This window comes from Bombina bombina, chromosome 1 (genome assembly GCF_027579735.1).
Source record: "Bombina bombina isolate aBomBom1 chromosome 1, aBomBom1.pri, whole genome shotgun sequence".
NCBI lineage: Eukaryota > Metazoa > Chordata > Amphibia > Anura > Bombinatoridae > Bombina > Bombina bombina.
The window spans coordinates 639,053,222-639,073,657 of record NC_069499.1 but is presented as its reverse complement, the minus strand read 5'-3'; the positions used below and the strand labels follow the sequence as shown (position 1 = coordinate 639,073,657).

At 40.7% G+C, this 20,436-nt stretch overlaps 1 protein-coding gene across 1 annotated transcript in view; it reads left to right on the top strand.

The window, feature by feature from the left end:
• The window catches only part of LOC128660220 (uncharacterized), an 87,010-nt gene extending 67,222 nt beyond the window's left edge, over positions 1 to 19,788 (top strand). Inside the window, exon 2 of the mRNA XM_053713960.1 lies at positions 16,252 to 19,788. Coding sequence (XP_053569935.1) covers positions 16,252 to 19,788 — 3,537 coding nt within the window. The remainder of the gene's footprint in view (positions 1 to 16,251) is intronic.
• The last annotated feature ends 648 nt before the right edge of the window (positions 19,789 to 20,436 follow it).

The following is a 20,436-nucleotide window of genomic DNA, read 5'->3' as shown; positions in this document are numbered from 1 at the left end:
GTGCCTTTTCAGATCCAATGGATAAAAAGTTAGAGGGTTACCTTAAGAAAATGTTTGTTCAACAAGGTTTTATATTGCAACCTCTTGCATGCATTGCGCCTGTCACGGCTGCAGCAGCATTTTGGTTTGAGTCTCTGGAAGAGACACTTGAATCAGCTCCATTAGATGAGATTACACACAAGCTTAAAGCCCTTAAGTTAGCTAACTCATTTATTTCAGATGCCGTAGTACATTTAACTAAACTTACGGCTAAGAATTCCGGATTCGCCATTCAGGCACGCAGAGCACTGTGGCTAAAATCCTGGTCAGCTGACGTTACATCTAAATTGCTTAATATACCTTTCAAAGGGCAGACCTTATTCGGGCCCGGGTTGAAAGAAATTATCGCTGACATTACAGGAGGTAAAGGCCATGCCCTGCCTCAAGACAGAGCCAAACCTAAGGCTAGACAGTCTAATTTTCGTTCCTTTCGTAATTTCAAAGCAGGAGCAGCATCAACTTCCTCTGCACCAAAACAGGAAGGAGCTGTTGCTCGCTACAGACAAGGCTGGAGACCTAACCAGTCCTGGAACAAGGGCAAGCAGGCCAGGAAACCTGCTGCTGCCCCTAAGACAGCATGAATCGAGGGCCCCCGATCCGGGAACGGATCTAGTGGGGGGCAGACTTTCTCTCTTCGCCCAGGCTTGGGCAAGAGATGTCCAGGATCCCTGGGCGTTAGAGATCATATCTCAGGGATACCTTCTAGACTTCAAATTCTCTCCCCCAAGAGGGAGATTTCATCTGTCAAGGTTGTCAACAAACCAAATAAAGAAAGAGGCGTTTCTACGCTGCGTACAAGATCTTTTATTAATGGGAGTGATCCATCCGGTTCCGCGGTCGGAACAAGGACAAGGGTTTTACTCAAATCTGTTTGTGGTTCCCAAAAAAGAGGGAATTTTCAGGCCAATCTTGGATTTAAAGATCCTAAACAAATTCCTAAGAGTTCCATCGTTCAAAATGGAAACTATTCTGACAATTTTACCCATGATCCAAAAGGGTCAGTACATGACCACAGTGGATTTAAAGGATGCTTACCTTCACATACCGATTCACAAAGATCATTACCGGTATCTAAGGTTTGCCTTTCTAGACAGGCATTACCAGTTTGTAGCTCTTCCATTCGGATTGGCTACGGCTCCGAGAATCTTCACAAAGGTTCTGGGTGCTCTTCTGGCGGTACTAAGACCGCGAGGAATTGCGGTAGCTCCGTACCTAGACGACATTCTGATACAAGCTTCAAGCTTTCAAACTGCCAAGTCTCATACAGAGTTAGTACTGGCATTTCTAAGGTCGCATGGATGGAAGGTGAACGAAAAGAAGAGTTCTCTCTTTCCACTCACAAGAGTTCCCTTCTTGGGGACTCTTATAGATTCTGTAGAAATGAAGATTTACCTGACAGAAGACAGGTTAACAAAGCTTCAAAATGCATGCCGTGTCCTTCATTCCATTCAACACCCGTCAGTAGCTCAATGCATGGAGGTGATCGGCTTAATGGTAGCAGCAATGGACATAGTACCCTTTGCACGCCTACATCTCAGACCGCTGCAATTGTGCATGCTAAGTCAGTGGAATGGGGATTACTCAGACTTGTCCCCTACTCTGAATCTGGATCAAGAGACCAGAAATTCTCTTCTATGGTGGCTTTCTCGGCCACATCTGTCCAGGGGGATGCCATTCAGCAGGCCGGACTGGACAATTGTAACAACAGACGCCAGCCTACTAGGTTGGGGCGCTGTCTGGAATTCTCTGAAGGCTCAGGGACAATGGAATCAGGAGGGAGAGTCTCCTACCAATAAACATTCTGGAATTGAGAGCAGTTCTCAATGCCCTTCTGGCTTGGCCCCAGTTAACAACTCGGGGGTTCATCAGGTTTCAGTCGGACAACATCACGACTGTAGCTTACATCAACCATCAGGGAGGGACAAGAAGCTCCCTAGCAATGATGGAAGTATCAAAGATAATTCGCTGGGTAGAGTCTCACTCTTGCCACCTGTCAGCAATCCACATCCCGGGAGTGGAGAACTGGGAGGCGGATTTCTTAAGTCGTCAGACTTTTCATCCGGGGGAGTGGGAACTTCATCCGGAGGTCTTTGCCCAAATACTTCGACGTTGGGGCAAACCAGAGATAGATCTCATGGCGTCTCGACAGAACGCCAAGCTTCCTCGTTACGGGTCCAGATCCAGGGATCCGGGAGCGGTTCTGATAGATGCTTTGACAGCACCTTGGACCTTCGGGATGGCTTATGTGTTTCCACCCTTCCTGATGCTTCCTCGATTGATTGCCAGAATCAAACAGGAGAGAGCATCAGTGATTCTAATAGCGCCTGCATGGCCACGCAGGACTTGGTATGCAGATCTAGTGGACATGTCATCCTGTCCACCTTGGTCGCTACCTCTGAAACAGGACCTTCTGATCCAGGGTCCCTTCAAACATCAAAATCTAATTTCTCTGAAGCTGACTGCTTGGAAATTGAACGCTTGATTTTATCAAAACGTGGTTTTTCTGAGTCAGTTATTGATACCTTAATACAGGCTAGGAAGCCTGTTACCAGAAAGATTTACCATAAGATATGGCGCAAATACTTATATTGGTGCGAATCCAAGAGTTACTCATGGAGTAAGGTTAGGATTCCGAGGATATTGTCTTTTCTACAAGAAGGTTTAGAAAAGGGTTTATCCGCTAGTTCCTTAAAGGGACAGATTTCAGCTCTGTCCATTCTTTTACACAAACGTCTGTCAGAAGTTCCGGACGTTCAAGCTTTTTGTCAGGCTTTAGCTAGGATCAAGCCTGTGTTTAAAACTGTTGCTCCACCATGGAGTTTGAACTTAGTTCTTAATGTTTTACAGGGGGTTCCGTTTGAACCCCTTCATTCCATTGATATCAAGTTGTTATCTTGGAAAGTTCTGTTTTTAATGGCGATTTCCTCGGCTCGAAGAGTCTCTGAGTTATCTGCCTTACATTGTGATTCTCCTTATCTGATTTTTCATTCAGACAAGGTAGTTCTGCGTACTAAACCTGGGTTCCTACCTAAGGTGGTCACTAACAGGAATATCAATCAAGAGATTGTGGTTCCATCTTTGTGTCCTAATCCTTCTTCGAAAAAGGAACGTCTGCTACACAATCTAGATGTAGTCCGTGCCCTGAAATTTTATCTACAGGCAACTAAGGATTTTCGACAAACGTCTTCCCTGTTTGTCGTTTATTCTGGTCAGAGGAGAGGTCAAAAAGCTTCGGCTACCTCTCTCTCCTTTTGGCTTTGTAGCATAATACGGTTAGCCTATGAGACTGCTGGACAGCAGCCTCCTGAAAGAATTACAGCACATTCTACTAGAGCTGTGGCTTCCACTTGGGCCTTTAAGAATGAGGCTTCTGTTGAACAGATTTGCAAGGCTGCAACTTGGTCTTCTCTTCGTACTTTTTCCAAATTTTACAAATTTGACACACTTGCTTCTTCGGAGGCTGTTTTTGGGAGACAGGTTCTTCAGGCAGTGGTTCCTTCCGTATAAAGAGCCTGCCTGTCCCTCCCGTCATCCGTGTACTTTAGCTTTGGTATTGGTATCCCATAAGTAATGGATGATCCGTGGACTGGATACACTTAACAAGAGAAAACATAATTTATGCTTACCTGATAAATTTATTTCTCTTGTAGTGTATCCAGTCCACGGCCCGCCCTGTCACTTTAAGGCAGGTAATTTTTCCATTAAACTACAGTCACCACTGCACCCTATGGTTTTCCTTTCTCTGCATGTTTTCGGTCGAATGACTGGTAATGGCAGTTAGGGGAGGAGCTATATAGCAGCTCTGCTGGGTGAATCCTCTTGCACTTCCTGTTGGGGAGGAGTTAATATCCCATAAGTAATGGATGATCCGTGGACTGGATACACTACAAGAGAAATAAATTTATCAGGTAAGCATAAATTATGTTTTTCTTCTAGTGTCACAACCCTTTGATCCAGAACACTTATGTCCTTGCGAAGGTCGCCGAATAGAGATCTCATTTCTTGCATAACCTCCTTAATGTCTTCTTTTGAGGATAAGTGCAAGATATCATTCTTTGAAAGATACATATTGTTACTGTGGTCTATGAGCTGTGCCTGGTTTGGTAAAGGTACTGTGGGGACTGACATTTCACCTGGGGTGCTTGTGTCAGGGGCAGCTGCAGGTTTAAGATAGTTGTTTATAGTTTTATTGGTTGTCAGTTTGTCTGTCTTTGCCTGCCTTTTACAAGGCATCACACATGTAATGGAGCTGTGCTTTAGAGACAGGTGAGTGAGGTGTATGTGTGTTTCACTCCAATCTCAATGAACTGTACAATAGAACGGTGCTGAAATTAGGTATAGCAGCTCTATGTAGCCTTCTAGCTGCCTGTCCCTTCTTTCTAAAGGTATGTGCTTAGTTATATGAGCACTGTTTATAGTGGGTGACAGTGCGTGATTATGTTTTTCTGTATATGACTCTATGCCGCCTCCTGCACCCCCAAGCTGAAGTATTTATGAGGTAGTTATAGTCACAGGCTTACTTGTGTTGCCAAGCGTTTATGCTGTTGTCTCCTCCGGATCTGTGTTTCCTGCCTTTGTGAGCTGCGTTAGTACAGGAGAGCAGCCCACGTGGGGTAAAGATGGCGATCGGGACGTCTTAGATGAGATGTGGTGTGGAGGCCAGAGAGGTCAGTGTAGCCGCTGTTCTCTATGTAAGTTTTTTTTTTTCTTGGCTTTTGCGACTTACGGTCACTAAGTCCTCCTACCGTAAGGAAGAGGGAGTTTGAGATGCTGCAGCTTGCTGCTTTCTAATAGTCGATTGTCCGCTGCAATGGCTGTCACAGGAGCGGTGTCTGTTTGCTGGATAGTCTGATTGCAGGATCGTAGCCCAAAGTTTGCTCAATACTAGCAGTGTGATCCCAGGAGAAACCCCAGTAAAATAAAGGTGAAGTTATACTTTTAAATGCCCTTCTTAGAGATGTTTGCCAGGCTTGGAGATGGGAGCTCTCTTAGAGTGCAGCCATCAGCCTGCGTGGCTAAACTCCGCCCCTGCTTTCTGTTTTATTTCACAGAAAGATTGCTAAGCTTCCTGATAGTCACAGATTTGTGCAGGCTTTGGTCCATATCAAGCCTGTCATTAAATCAATCTCTCCTCCTTGGAGTCTTAATTTGGGTTTGAAGGCTTCACCGGCCCCTCCGTTTGAGCCTATGCATTCTTTGGACATTTAAACTACTTTCTTGGAAAGTGTTGTTCCTTTTGGCCATCTCTTCTGCTAGAAGAGATTCCGAATTATCTGCTCTTTCTTGTGAAGCTCTTTTTTTTTTTTTTCCGTCATAAGGCAGTTTTGCGGACTTCATTTAAATTTCTACCAAAGGTTGTGAATTCTAACATTAATAGAGAAATTGTTGTCCCTTCTTTGTGTCCTAATCCTAAGAATTCTTTAAAGAGATCCTTGCATTCTTTGGATGTTGTAAGAGCTTTGAAATATGTTGAAGCTGCTAAAGATTTCAGGAAGACTTCTAGTCTATCTGTCTTTTCTGGTCCTAGGAAAGGTCAGAAGGCTTCTGCCATTTCCTTGGCATCCTGGTAAAAGCTTTTAATTCATCAGGCTTATTTGAAGTCGGGTCAGGCCCTGCCTCGGAGAATTACAGCTCATTCTACTAGATCAGTCTCCACTTTGTGGGCTTTTAAGAATGAAGCTTCAGTTGATCAGATTTGCAAAGCAGCAACTTGGTCTTCTTTGCATACATTTGCTAAATTCTACCGTTTTGATGTATTTGCTTCCTTGAAAGCAGTCTTTGGTAGAAAAGTTCTTCAGGCAGCTGTTTCAGTTTGATTCCTCTGCTTTTGTCTTTTTTCATTTGAGAATAAACTTATATTTTGGGTTGTGGATTAATTTTTTCAGCGGAAAATGGCTTATTTTATCCCTCTCGTGTGGAGTTCCACATCCTTGGATATTACTATCCCATATGTCACTTGCTCATGGACTCTTGCCAGTTACATGAAAAAACATAATTTATGTAAGAACTTACCTGATAAATTCATTTTTCATATTGGCAAGAGTCCATGAGACCCACCCTTTTTATGGTGGTTATGATTTTTTTTACTCCTTTCTTTATCACCCCACTACTTGGCTATTCGTTAAACTTAATTGTGGGTGTGGTGAGGGGTGTGTTTATTGGCATTTTGAGGTTTGGGAAACTTTGCCCCTTCTTGTAGGATTGAATATCCCATACATCACTAGCTCGTGAACTCTTGCTAATATGAAAGAAATTAATTTATCAGGTAAGTTCTTACATAAATTGTTTTCTTGGTGGTATTTTTGAAAAGCTCATCCTAGGTAGACTCAAACTGACTTCAAAACCGTTGAAAAACGCCTCCTTAGTTTAGAACATTTTGAAAGTTTTTCAGTTAGCCAGTACTAGTTCATGTGTCATATAAATAAAATGGTGCTCACTCCCGTGGATTTATTTAGGAGTCTGCAATGATTGGCTAAACATCATGTCTGTTAAAAACACTGAGATAAGGGGGCAGTCAGCAGAGTCTTGGATACAAGATAATAACAGAGGTAAAACGTATATTAATATAACTGTGTTGGTTATGGAAAACTGGGGAATGGGCAATATAGGGATTTTCTATCTTTTTAAACAATAACAATTTGTGTATACTGTCCCTTTTTTTTAATGAAAAGAAAAAAAAATACAATGGTACCAGTTAGCTAGTGTGCTAAAGGAGTAATGGGAACACTGGAACAAAAGATTAATGTGTATTTCTGAAACTCGCTGAGGGCGATGGGATATATGTGGTACAGCCCCAAAGAGTGTATGAGAGCTAGGAGTTGGGTGTGTAAAATTTTAAAGGGACATAAAGGAAAGATGAACATAGCTTACTAGACATTTCTGTTGCTATAGAATAACTTATCAGCCAAGTCAACATTTTTTAATATAACATTCTTTTTACTGCAATTGTTTTTAGTAGCAGCACTTCACCTACCATGCTCCTTATTTGGAGGAGCCTATCCGCAAACAAAGCTAATCATTCGTATAAAGTTATTTGTTTTGCAGCTAAAGCCAATTAGTACAACATATAGTAGAGTTAGCGTTGAGTCAGCAGGGTGCTTTTCAAGTTCTTCAAATTCAAATTGCTGAATTTTGCAGAGATAAATATCATGGAAAGGGGAAAAATAATGAAAATATATATTGGAAACTGTGTTTTCTTTCATGTAATTAGCAAGAGTCCATGAGCTAGTGACGTATGGGATATACATTCCTACCAGGAGGGGCAAAGTTTCCCAAACCTCAAAATGCCTATAAATACACCCCTCACAACACCCACAAATCAGTTTTACAAACTTTGCCTCCTATGGAGGTGGTGAAGTAAGTTTGTGCTAGATTCTACGTTGATATGCGCTCCGCAGCAAGTTGGAGCCCGGTTTTCCTCTCAGCGTGCAGTGAATGTCAGAGGGATGTGAGGAGAGTATTGCCTATTTGAATTCAATGATCTCCTTCTACGGGGTCTATTTCATAGGTTCTCTGTTATCGGTCGTAGAGATTCATCTCTTACCTCCCTTTTCAGATCGACGATATACTCTTATATATACCATTACCTCTACTGATTTTCGTTTCAGTACTGGTTTGGCTTTCTACAACATGTAGATGAGTGTCCTGAGGTAAGTAAGTCTTATTTTCTGTGACACTCTAAAGCTATGGTTGGGCACTTTTATATAAAGTTCTAAATATATGTATTCAAACATTTATTTGCCTTGACTCAGGATGTTCAACATTTCCTTATTTCAGACAGTCAGTTTCATATTTGGGATAATGCATTTGAATATATCAATTTTTATCTTACCTTAAAATTTGACTTTTCCCTGTGGGCTGTTAGGCTCGCGGGGGCTGAAAATGCTTCATTTTATTGCGTCATTCTTGGCGCGGACTTTCTTGGCGTGAAAATTTTTCTGTTTCCGGCGTCATACGTGTCGCCGGAAGTTGCGTCATTTTTGACGTTTTTCGCGCCAAAAATGTCGGCGTTCCGGATGTGGCGTCATTTTTGCCGCCAATAGCATTTAGGCGCCAAATAATGTGGGCGGCTTTTTTGGCGCTAAAAAAATATGGGCGTCATTTTTGTCTCCATATTTAAGTCTCATTATTTATTGCTTCTGGTTGCTAGAAGCTTGTTCACTGGCATTTTTTCACATTCCTGAAACTGTCATTTAAGGAATTTGATCAATTTTGCTTTATATGTTGTTTTTTCTATTACATATTGCAAGATACTTCTGGAAAATCACTGCCTGATGCTGGAGCTACCAAAGCTAAGTGTATCTGCTGTAAACTTTTGGTAGCTGTTCCTCCAGCTGTTGTTTGTATTGAATGTCATGACAAACTTATTAATGCAGATAATATTTCCTTTAGTAAAGTTAAATTACCTGTTGCTGTTCCGTCAACATCTAATACTCAGTGTTCCTGATAATATAAGAGATTTTGTTTCTAAATCCATTAAGAAGGCTATGTCTGTTATTCCTCCTTCTAGTAAACATAAAAAGACTTTTAAAACTTCTCATTTTTCAGATGAATTTTTAAATGAACATCATCATTCTGATAATAGTTCTTCTGGTTCAGAGGATTCTGTCTCAGAGGTTGATGCTGATAAATCTTCATATTTATTTAAAATGGAATTTATTCGTTCTTTACTTAAAGAAGTTCTAATTGCATTAGAAATTGAGGATTCTGGTCCTCTTGATACTAAATCTAAACGTTTAGATAAGGTTTTTAAATCTCCTGTAGTTATTCCAGAAGTTTTTCCTGTTCCTGGTGCTATTTCTGAAGTAATTTCCAGGGAATGGAATAATTTGGGTAATTCATTTACTCCTTCTAAACGTTTTAAGCAATTATATCCTGTGCCATCTGACAGATTAGTTTTGGGACAAAATCCCTAAGGTTGATGGGGCTTTCTCTACTCTTGCTAAGCGTACTACTATTCCTACGGCAGATGGTACTTCCTTAAGGATCCTTTAGATAGGAAAATTGAATCCTTTCTAAGAAAAGCTTACTTGTGTTCAGGTAATCTTCTTAGACCAGCTATATCTTTAGCGGATGTTGCTGCAGCTTCAACTTTTTGGTTAGAAGCTTTAGCGCAACAAATAACAGATCATAATTCTCATAACATTATTCTTCTTCTTCAACATGCTAATAATTTTGTTTGTGATGCCATCTTTGATATCATTAGAGTTGATGTCAGGTATATGTCTCTAGCTATTTTAGCTAGAAGAGCTTTATGGCTTAAAACTTGGAATGCTGATATGTCTTCTAAGTCTACTCTGCTTTCCCTTTCTTTCCAGGGTAATAAATTATTTGGTTCTCAGTTGGATTCTATTATCTCAACTGTTACTGGGGGGAAAGGAACTTTTTTACCACAGGATAAAAAATCTAAAGGTAAATTTAGGTCTAATAATCGTTTTCGTTCCTTTCGTCACAACAAGGAACAAAAGCCTGATCCTTCATCCTCAGGAGCGGTATCAGTTTGGAAACCATCTCCAGTTTGGAATAAATCCAAGCCTTTTAGAAAATCAAAGCCAGCTCCTAAGTCCACATGAAGGTGCGGCCCTCATTCCAGCTCAGCTGGTAGGGGGCAGATTACGTTTTTTCAAGGACAATCTTTGGATTCAGAACATTGTTTCAGAAGGGTACAGAATTGGTTTCAAGATGAGGCCTCCTGCAAAGAGATTTTTTTTCTTTCCTGTGTCCCAGTAAATCCAGCGAAGGCTCAAGCATTTCTGAAATGTGTTTCAGATCTAGAGTTGGCTGGAGTAATTATGCCAGTTCCAGTTCTGGAACAGGGGCTGGGGTTTTATTCAAATCTCTTCATTGTACCAAAGAAGGAGAATTCCTTCAGACCAGTTCTGGATCTAAAAATATTGAATCGTTATGTAAGGATACCAACATTCAAAATGGTAACTGTAAGGACTATCCTGCCTTTTGTTCAGCAAGGGCATTATATGTCTACAATAGATTTACAGGATGCATATCTGCATATTCCGATTCATCCAGATCACTTTTAGTTTCTGAGATTCTCTTTTCTAGACAAGCATTACCAGTTTGTGGCTCTGCCGTTTTGGCCTAGCAACAGCTCCAAGAATTTTTACAAACGTTCTCGGTGCCCTTCTGTCTGTAATCAGAGAACAGGGTATTGTGGTATTTCCTTATTTGGACGATATCTTGGTACTTGCTCAGTCTTCACATTTAGCAGAATCTCATACGAATCGACTTGTGTTGTTTCTTCAAGATCATGGTTGGAGGATCAATTTACCAAAAAGTTCATTGATTCCTCAGACAAGGGTAACCTTTTTAGGTTTCCAGATAGATTCAGTGTCCATGACTCTATCTTTGACAGACAAGAGACGTCTAAAATTGATATCAGCTTGTCGAAACCTTCAGTCACAATCATTCCCTTCGGTAGCCTTATGCATGGAAATTCTAGGTCTTATGACTGCTGCATCGGACGCGATCCCCTTTGCTCGTTTTCACATGCGACCTCTTCAGCTCTGTATGCTGAACCAGTGGTGCAGGGATTACACAAAGATATCTCAATATCTTTAAAACCGATTGTACGACACTCTCTGACGTGGTGGACAGATCACCATCGTTTAGTTCAGGGGGCTTCTTTTGTTCTTCCGACCTGGACTGTAATTTCAACAGATGCAAGTCTGACAGGTTGGGGAGCTGTTTGACAGCACAAGGGGTTTGGGAATCTCAGGAGGTGAGATTACCGATCAATATTTTGGAACTCCGTGCAATTTTCAGAGCTCTTCAGTCATGGCCTTTTCTAAAGAGAGAATCGTTCATTTGTTTTCAGACAGACAATGTCACAACTGTTGCATACATCAATCATCAAGGAGGGACTCACAGTCCTCTGGCTATGAAAGAAGTATCTCAAATTCTGGTTTGGGCGGAATCCAGCTCCTGTCTGCGGTTCATATCCCAGGTATAGACAATTGGGAAGCGGATTATCTCAGTCGCCAAACGTTACATCCGGGCGAATGGTCTCTTCACCCAGAGGTATTTCTTCAGATTGTTCAAATGTGGGGACTTCCAGAAATAGATCTGATGGCCTCTCATCTAAACAAGAAACTTCCCAGGTATCTGTCCAGATCCAGGGATCCTCAAGCGGAAGCAGTAGATGCATTGTCACTTCCTTGGAAGTATCATCCTGCCTATATCTTTCCGCCTCTAGTTCTTCTTCCAAGAGTAATCTCCAAGATTCTGAAGGAATGCTCGTTTGTTCTGCTGGTGGCTCCAGCATGGCCTCACAGGTTTTGGTATGCGGATCTTGTCCGGATGGCCTCTTGCCAACCGTGGACTCTTCCGTTAAGACCAGACCTTCTGTCGCAAGGTCCTTTTTTCCATCAGGATCTCAAATCCTTAAATTTTAAAGGTATGGAGATTGAACGCTTAATTCTTAGTCAAAGAGGTTTCTCTGACTCTGTGATTAATACTATGTTACAGGCTCGTAAATCTGTATCTAGGAAGATATATTATAGAGTCTGGAAGACTTATATTTCTTGGTGTCTTTCTCATCATTTTTCCTGGCATTCTTTTAGAATTCCGAGAATTTTACAGTTTCTTCAGGATGGTTTGGATAAAGGTTTGTCTGCAAGTTCCTTGAAAGGACAAATCTCTGCTCTTTCTGTTCTTTTTCACAGAAAGATTGCTAATCTTCCTGATATTCATTGTTTTGTACAAGCTTTGGTTCGTATAAAACCTGTCATTAAGTCAATTTCTCCTCCTAGGAGTTTGAATTTGGTTCTGGGGGCTCTTCAAGCTCCTCCGTTTGAACCTATGCATTCATTGGACATCAAATTACTTTCTTGGAAAGTTTTTGTTCTTTTTGGCCATCTCTTCTGCCAGAAGAGTTTCTGAATTATCTGCTCTTTCTTGTGAGTCTCCTTTTCTGATTTTTCATCAGGATAAGGTGGTGTTGCGAACTTCTTTTAAATTCTTACCTAAGGTTGTGAATTCTAACAACATTAGTAGAGAAATTGTGGTTCCTTCATTATGTCCTAATCCTAAGAATTCTAAGGAGAAATCATTGCATTCTTTGGATATGGTTAGAGCTTTGAAATATGTTGAAGCTTCTAAGAATTTCCGAAAGAATTCTAGTCTATTTGTTATCTTTTCTGGCTCTAGGAAAGGTCAGAAGGCTTCTGCCATTTCCTTGGCATCTTGGTTGAAATCTTTAATTCATCATGCTTATGTCGAGTCGGGTAAAACTCCGCCTCAAAGGATTACAGCTCATTCTACTAGGTCAGTTTCTACTTCCTGGGCGTTTAGGAATGAAGCTTCGGTTGACCAGATTTGCAAAGCAGCAACTTGGTCTTCTTTGCATACTTTTACTAAATTCTACCATTTTGATGTGTTTTCTTCTTCTGAAGCTGTTTTTGGTAGAAAAGTACTTCAGGCAGCTGTTTCAGTTTGAATCTTTTGCTTATCATTTTTTATTATAAAATTTAAACTTTATTTTGGGTGTGGATTTTTTTCAGCGGAATTGGCTGTCTTTATTTTATCCCTCCCTCTCTAGTGACTCTTGCGTGGAAAGATCCACATCTTGGGTAGTCATTATCCCATACGTCACTAGCTCATGGACTCTTGCTAATTACATGAAAGAAAACATAATTTATGTAAGAACTTACCTGATAAATTCATTTCTTTCATATTAGCAAGAGTCCATGAGGCCCACCCTTTTTGTGGTGGTTATGATTTTTTTGTATAAAGCACAATTATTCCAATTCCTTTTTTTTTTTATGCTTTCGCACTTTTTTTTTCTTATCACCCCACTTCTTGGCTATTCGTTAAACTGATTTGTGGGTGTGGTGAGGGGTGTATTTATAGGCATTTTGAGGTTTGGGAAACTTTGCCCCTCCTGGTAGGAATGTATATCCCATACGTCACTAGCTCATGGACTCTTGCTAATATGAAAGAAATGAATTTATCAGGTAAGTTCTTACATAAATTATGTTTTATTACATATAACTTGGCATTTTATATAAAAATCTCAGGTTTATGGTCCATTTTTTTAACTACAGCAAAGGAAGTGAAACTTTTACAAAATACTTTCATTCATTTTATCCTCCATTTCCTGTAATTTAACTTTTTTTGAAAAGTGTGGGGTTTTCAGCTCTGAGAACTGGAAGTGCAGATATCACAAGCTCAACTTATCTGTCCCTAGCTGACATTGGAGGTGATAATATATTGCAAAATCACACCAGTGATCGTGTTTGCTCCAATAACTAGTCTGTATTGACTCATCAAAATAATGTAAGTGGTAGCAGGAGGTTGGGTGTTGAAAATAAATTTCAGCAAGCTTTGTAATATTTGTATTTGTGCACATCTTTTTGTAAAACAAATCAGGAAGAAGGTGCTACAGTTATGCTTGTGAACGAGAGTGCAACACACTTGCATCTGTGCAAATCCATGCACGTATCGGCTGGTATGGTAATTTACTGCAAGACTGTAGAAACTTCTTTTAATGATGAGGTATTTTATGTTCCATTCCTTTCAAATAAAGTATTGTAGGACGGAGCTGTTAGCAGTGTACTTTATAAAAAATGTCTACTGGGTGTGGGCAGTGTAATACTTTTGCAATATTACAACATTCTTTATTTGTTACTTAACCCCTTAATGACCGAGGACGTGCAGGGTACGTCCTGAAAAAAAAAAAAAAAAAAAGGCAGTTAACGCCCGAGGACGTACCCTGCACGTCCTCTGTGTGGAAAGCAGCTGGAAGCGATCCTGCTCGCTTCCAGCTGCTTTCCGGTTATTGCAGTGATGCCTCGATATGGAGGCATCCTGCAATAACCTTACATGCCATCCGATGCAGAGAGACACACTCTCTGGCCCTCTCTGCACCGGACATCGATGGCCGGTATCGTTGGTGGGTGAGAGGCCATCGGTGTGCCGTGTGACATCAAGGGGGGCGGGACCGTCGGGGGGGCGCGCGCGGACGCGCGCATGCACGGAGGGTTGCGGGCGTGCACGGGGCGGGAGCGAACCGCTACACTACGGAAAATGATTAATAAGTGGCCTAATCTTGTTCTTGCAAAAGCACAAAAAGAGATCGTGGAGGGGTGGGGGGTTGGTTTTGTGTGGGGGGAAGCTACACTACAGAAAAGTTTAAAAAATGTAATACAAAAACATTTTTTCTTCTAAACTGGGTACTGGCAGATAGCTGCCAGTACCCAAGATGGCGCCCATTAAGTTAGAGTGGGAGGGTTATAGAGCTGTTTGGGGGGGGGGGAATCAGTGAGGTAGGGGGCTAAGGGGGGATCGTACACAGCAGCATATGTAAATATGCTTTTAAAAAATAACACAAAAAAAAAACAAATATAGCGCTTATTTTAGTACTGGCAGACTTTCTGCCAGTACTTAAGATGGCGGGGACAATTGTGGGGTGGGGGAGGGAAGAGAGCGGTTTGGGAGGGATCAGGGGGTCTAATGTTTCAGGTGGGAGGCTGAACTCTACACTAAATCTAATATTAACCCTGCAAGCTCCCTACAAGCTACCTAATTAACCCCTTCACTGCTAGCCATAATACACGTGTGATGCGCAGCGGCATTTAGCGGCCTTCAAAATACCAAAATACCAAAAAGCAACGCCAAAGCCATATATGTCTGCTATTTCTGAACAAAGGGGATCCCAGAGAAGCATTTACAACCATTTATGCCATAACTGCACAAGCTGTTTGTAAATGATTTCAGTGAGAAACCTAAAATTGTGAAAAATGTAACGTTTTTTTTTTTAATTTGATCGCATTTGGAGGTGAAATGGTGGCATGAAATATACCAAAATGGGCCTAGTTCAATACTTGGGGTTGTCTACTACACTAAAGCTAAAATTACCCCAAAAAGCTCCCTAATTAACCCCTTCACTGCTGGGCATAATACACGTGTGGTGCGCAGTGGCATTCTAATTACCAAAAAGCAACACCAAAGCCATATAAGTCTTCTATCTCTGAACAAAGGGGATCCCAGAGAAGAATTTACAACCATTTGTGCCATAATTGCACAAGCTGTTTGTAAATAATTTCAGTGAGAAACCTAAAGTTTGTGAAAAAAAGTTTGAAAAAGTGAACGATTTTTTGTATTTGATCGCATTTGGCGGTGAAATGGTGGCATGAAATATAGCAAAATGGGCCTAGATCAATACTTTGGGTTGTCTACTAAAAAAAAAAAATATATACATGTCCATGGATATTCAGAGATTCCTGACAGATATCAGTGTTCTAATGTAACTAGCCCTAATTTTGAAAAAAAAAAATGGTTTGGAAATAGCAAAGTGCTACTTGTATTTATTGCCCTATAACTTGCAAAGAACATGTAAACATTGGGTATTTCTAATCTCAGGACAAAATTTAGAAACTATTTAGCATAGGTGTTTTTTTTGGTGGTTGTAGATATGTAACAGATTTTGGGGGTCAAAGTTAGAAAAAGTGTTTTGTTTTGTTTTCAATTTTTCCTCATATTTTATAAATTTTTTTATAGTAAATTATAAGATATGGTGAAAATAATGATATCTTTAGAAAGTCCATTTAATGGCGAGAAAAATGGTATATAATATGTGTGGGTACAGTAAATGAGTAAGAGGAAAATTACAGCTAAACACAAACACAGCAAAAATGTAAAAATAGCCTTGGTCCCAAATGGACAGAAAATGGAAAAGTGCTGTGGTCATTAAGGGGTTAAAGGGACACAAAACCACACTTTTTTTTTTTTTTTTTTTTTTTTTTTTTTCTTCTTTCAGGATTCGGTTAGGAGCATGCAGTTTTAAACAAATTTCCATTACTAGTGTCTCATTTTGGTGGCTACACATATATACATCTTGTCTTTGGATCACCAGATATGTTCAGCTAGCTCCCAGTAGTGCATTGCTGCTCCTTTAAACAAAGAAAACCAAGAGAATAAAGCAGATTTAGATAATAGAAGTAAATATGAAAGTTGGTTAAAATGATATCGCTCTGAATCATGAAAGAACATTTTAGTGTCTCCCTTTAAGCTATCTGATGGGAATTGCATAATTTAACAAATTTATTAAATAATTTGAGCAACAAACATTGGAAACATTTTTAATATTGGCTAAAATTTTAGTAAAATCAGATGGGTGGTGCGCCTGCTAAATAGGCACTGGGGAGAACACTGCTGCCCGTTTTTTTAAATCAACTTTGTTTTTCTTTTTTTCTCTAGGCAAACAGAGGAAAATTAATGCGCCGTCAGTTTGTGTTCAGTGATCCTACCAATCACCGACGCCTGTCGCTGCCAAGCCTTGGGAAATCTTCACCAAACAAGCCAAGAATACAAACAGGCACAAATATAGTCTTGCATCCCCTACAGCGAAGAGTACTGAAGGATACAGGAAATGTTCCCAAAGTGAGTTTTGACTCCTGTCGCCCATCTGTTGCTAGTGCAAAGAAAAGACGGGCAAGTGACTCTGGCAACTGGAAGTCTTTCCTACCAGAGCCACAGACTTCTAAAATAGGGGGGATGCTGCAATTATCTAATGGTTGTATACAAACTGAAAATAAGGATGATAGCTTGAATGCCTGCAGTGAGAATAGGCAAAACTTCAACAAGGGGTCTTTCTCTTTTCTTGAAAAAGAAAACAAAAGCAATTTCTACACAAAAGCTGTCCATACTGAGGGCACTGAAGACATAAACAAAAGAGAGCACAAACCTCTTGGTGTGGAACCTGCAGCCTTAGAAAGTATTATACTGTCAAATGAAACTGAGAGCTCCAACACTCCCTGTTACTTTGGGGACCTTAATTTGCCGATTGGAGGAGATGATCCTTCTGAAGCTATCTCTTGTGAACGACACAAATTTTTCAGCACGCCAATGCCTTCAAAAGTGAAAACTAAGAAAAGACTTACGCCTGTCATGGAAGTGGATTTGGAGTGCAACCTTTCAGAAGGGCACAAAAGTCCTAGCAGTGTTTCTGAAACAAATCTTCAAGAGAAGAATGCATGCATCAATGATATAGCCCTGCAAGACAGCCCCATGCAGACTCCCTTGTACAGAAGTTTCTTTGCTGCTGAGTGCATGGATATAGTCAATCATCTTGAGAACAGAGAATCTGGTGGTACTAATGGAGACCAAAGGACACCAGCTATTAAAAGGAAGAGAGAAGATATGGATGTTTCAACTATTGATGCCGAGCCTCTTCCCTATGAATGTACTGCCATGCAGTCCATGTTAGCCTGTGAAGTGGCCAATATTATCCATTCTATGGAGAATAGTCCAAACCCAGATGGCCTCTCTTTGTTTGGAGATAGTATACTTGATCTAGATGAGATGAACTTGCAACTCTGTGACTTTAGTAAATTGGATGAAGGCTATAAGGGTAGTGGTGCTGGCCCCATAAGCAGTCTATGCAAAGGTAGTGATTTGAATAACTCTATGGAGGGAATTGGTATTCTTGGGGAGGAATTAGATGATTCCCAGTGCAGTAGACTGCAACAGAAAGTGAAGCAAAAAAGTGAAGGCAAGGAAGACAATTGTAACACAACAATAGATCTTTATGTGGCTGATGAATCGGCGAAGGACAATGGTTCTGGGGGTTTGCAGAGCTGTAATGAGTCCAATATGAAAGAACTTAATCGGTTAAAGCAACGTCTTATTAGTTTGTCAGAAAAAAATGAGGTAAATGTAGCTCATGGAGAGACCCACACAAAGGAAAAAGACTACTCTGTAAAAACAAATAGCTTAAACTCAGAGAGGGCACAGGATGTATGCAATATTAAGGGTGACGTTCCAGAAGGAGCTAATATCACACAGGTCATTGGGTCTTCAAAAGAGCTAAACTATGATACCGAAGCAGATCTTGATGCTTTGTTTGGTCAAGACCAGGTAATTGCAGAGAATGTTACTCAGATAATTGAACAACCTGCCAATAACACAGAAGTATCTGAGTCTGTGCGAAAAGACACCAACACAACACAGGACATTGGGTCACTGCACAATGCATTCACAACTCAGGTTACTAATGTTGTGGCCTTTGCAAACACCACTCAAGAAATTGGATCACTGCATAATGAGATCATAGCTGTCAATACCACTCAGGTAATTGATGCTTGCCCTGAATACCATGCCATTACTCCACAGATCATTGGGTCATTGCATAATGAGATTGTCAACACAACTCATGTTATTGAAACGGAGGTCAAACTCTCTCCTAATACCACGCAAGATATTTTGCCACTGAATGACACAACTTCCAATTCCTTTCAAGATCTCGAAGTTTCTTCTAAACAAGTTCTTAATGCCACACATGTCCTTGGGTCCTTGAATAATGAAGTTGCAGCTGCTAACACTACTCATATCACAGAAGATGGGTCTAAACCCTGTACAAGCACTACCCAAGAGATTGAGTCACCAAATTATATTAAGGTTTCAGCCAACTCTACACCAGTCACGGTGTCTCCACAAGACAAGAACCTTGATTCAGAATTAAAGATGGTTTCTACTTCTGTACAGCAGGATATCACTACAGCCAACGCAACTCTAGATGTTTGTTCTGCTCCAGTTCCATTTGCACATAATAGTCCTGAGGTCTCTTTACAGACACATGAAACGGGGTCTTTATCAAAAGTTATTACTGGGGACGTTTCAGTTAACATTGCAGAAAAGATGAAAGACAAAGAATCTGTAGAAAATTACAAGATGGATATGCTCGTTTCCAATGACATTCCTAAGGACACATCATTACAGGAAGAAGTTATACAGGGCTTAGACGTGAAAGGTGAAGTCCCTGAGAGCTGTGCCACCAAAGTATCTGTCACCAATATTACAGAATCTGAGAAAATTCATATTAAGGAACAATCAAATGATCATGCAATGGCAGACAATACTACCCTAGTTAGCACTTTAATACAAAATAAACAAGAAATTACTAGAGATTTAGGGAATCTGTCTGACAAAAGATTGAAAGAAGCAGAGGAGAGCGTTAACAAAAATGGTACCCTCACCTTAGCACATGAAGGGGAAAAGTTAAGTCCCACAGAACTTCTTAGTGACCCAGAGCAGTCAGAACAAAGTGATCAGAACCAAGAAGTTGAAAATACACACAATGAAAGTGTTTTCTCTTGTGGGTCTCTTTCCTTTATTACTTCCACACCTCTTCCAGGTCTTCTCAATTTCAATTTCATTAAAATGTCATCTGGGGACTCTTTGCAGCATGATACCAATGTATCCATCTGCTCAGAGATGGAAGAACCTTCTAACAAGTTGACGGCAGAACAAAGGTTAGTTACACAGCAGGGACCAATGGGGTTAAGGCCTGTTGGCTATGAATCTCAAGTCAAACGAGGTATCAACCGGGGTTCACTGCTTCCATCAAATACTCGAAGAAGCTTTTTGCCTCAAGCAGGAGGAATAGCTAAACCACTTCAGCAAACATCTACTATTCCCTCTGCCCGTCGCTCTCTGGCTCTGACTCCTGCAGGGGAAGCTCCAAAACTAGCTAGAGAGCCTGCACTTTCTCGACTTCCCCCAAGAGGAAGCAGAGCTAATATTCGTCCTCCAATGACCAGGAATGGCCTTCAGAGAAACAGTGTGGGACATGTACAACCTAATCTAGTGGGGAAAATGAGCAATCGGCAGAATGAAAACACAAGATGCAGCTTCCAGACTCCCAGACAGGAGCCAAATTTGGAAAGTCGATTATCCAGCAAACCAGTGCCACAGGTGTGTGAGGTATATGTATCCTTATTTCAAGCTCATTCATAAAACGTGTTCATACAAACCCTTAAAGGGATACTAACCCCTCATTTTTTTTCTTTCATGATTCAGATAGAGCATGCAATTTTAAGCAACTTTCTAATTTACTCTTAATTTTTCTTCTCATGTTATCTTGATTTGAAAAAGCAGTAATAAAATGTTAGGAGCCGGACCATTTTTTTTAGTTCAGCACCTTGGTAGAGCTGCTGATTGGTTTGCTACATTTAGCCACAAATCAGCAAGTGCTACCCATGTGCTGAACAAAAAATGGTCTGGCTCTAAAGCTTACAGTACTGCTTTCTCTTAAGTGTATCCAGTCCACGGATCATCCATTACTTGTGGGATATTATCCTTCCCAACAGGAAGTTGCAAGAGGATCACCCACAGCAGAGCTGCTATATAGCTCCTCCCCTCACTGCCATATCCAGTCATTCTCTTGCAACTCTCAACTAAGATGGAGGTCGTAAGAGGTGTGGTGTTTTATACTTAGTTTATTTCTTCAATCAAAAGTTTATTTTTAAATGGTACCGGAGTGTACTGTTTATCTCAGGCAGTATTTAGAAGAAGAATCTGCCTGTGTTTTCTATGATCTTAGCAGAAGTAACTAAGATCCTTTGCTGTTCTCACATATTCTGAGGAGTGAGGTAACTTCAGAGG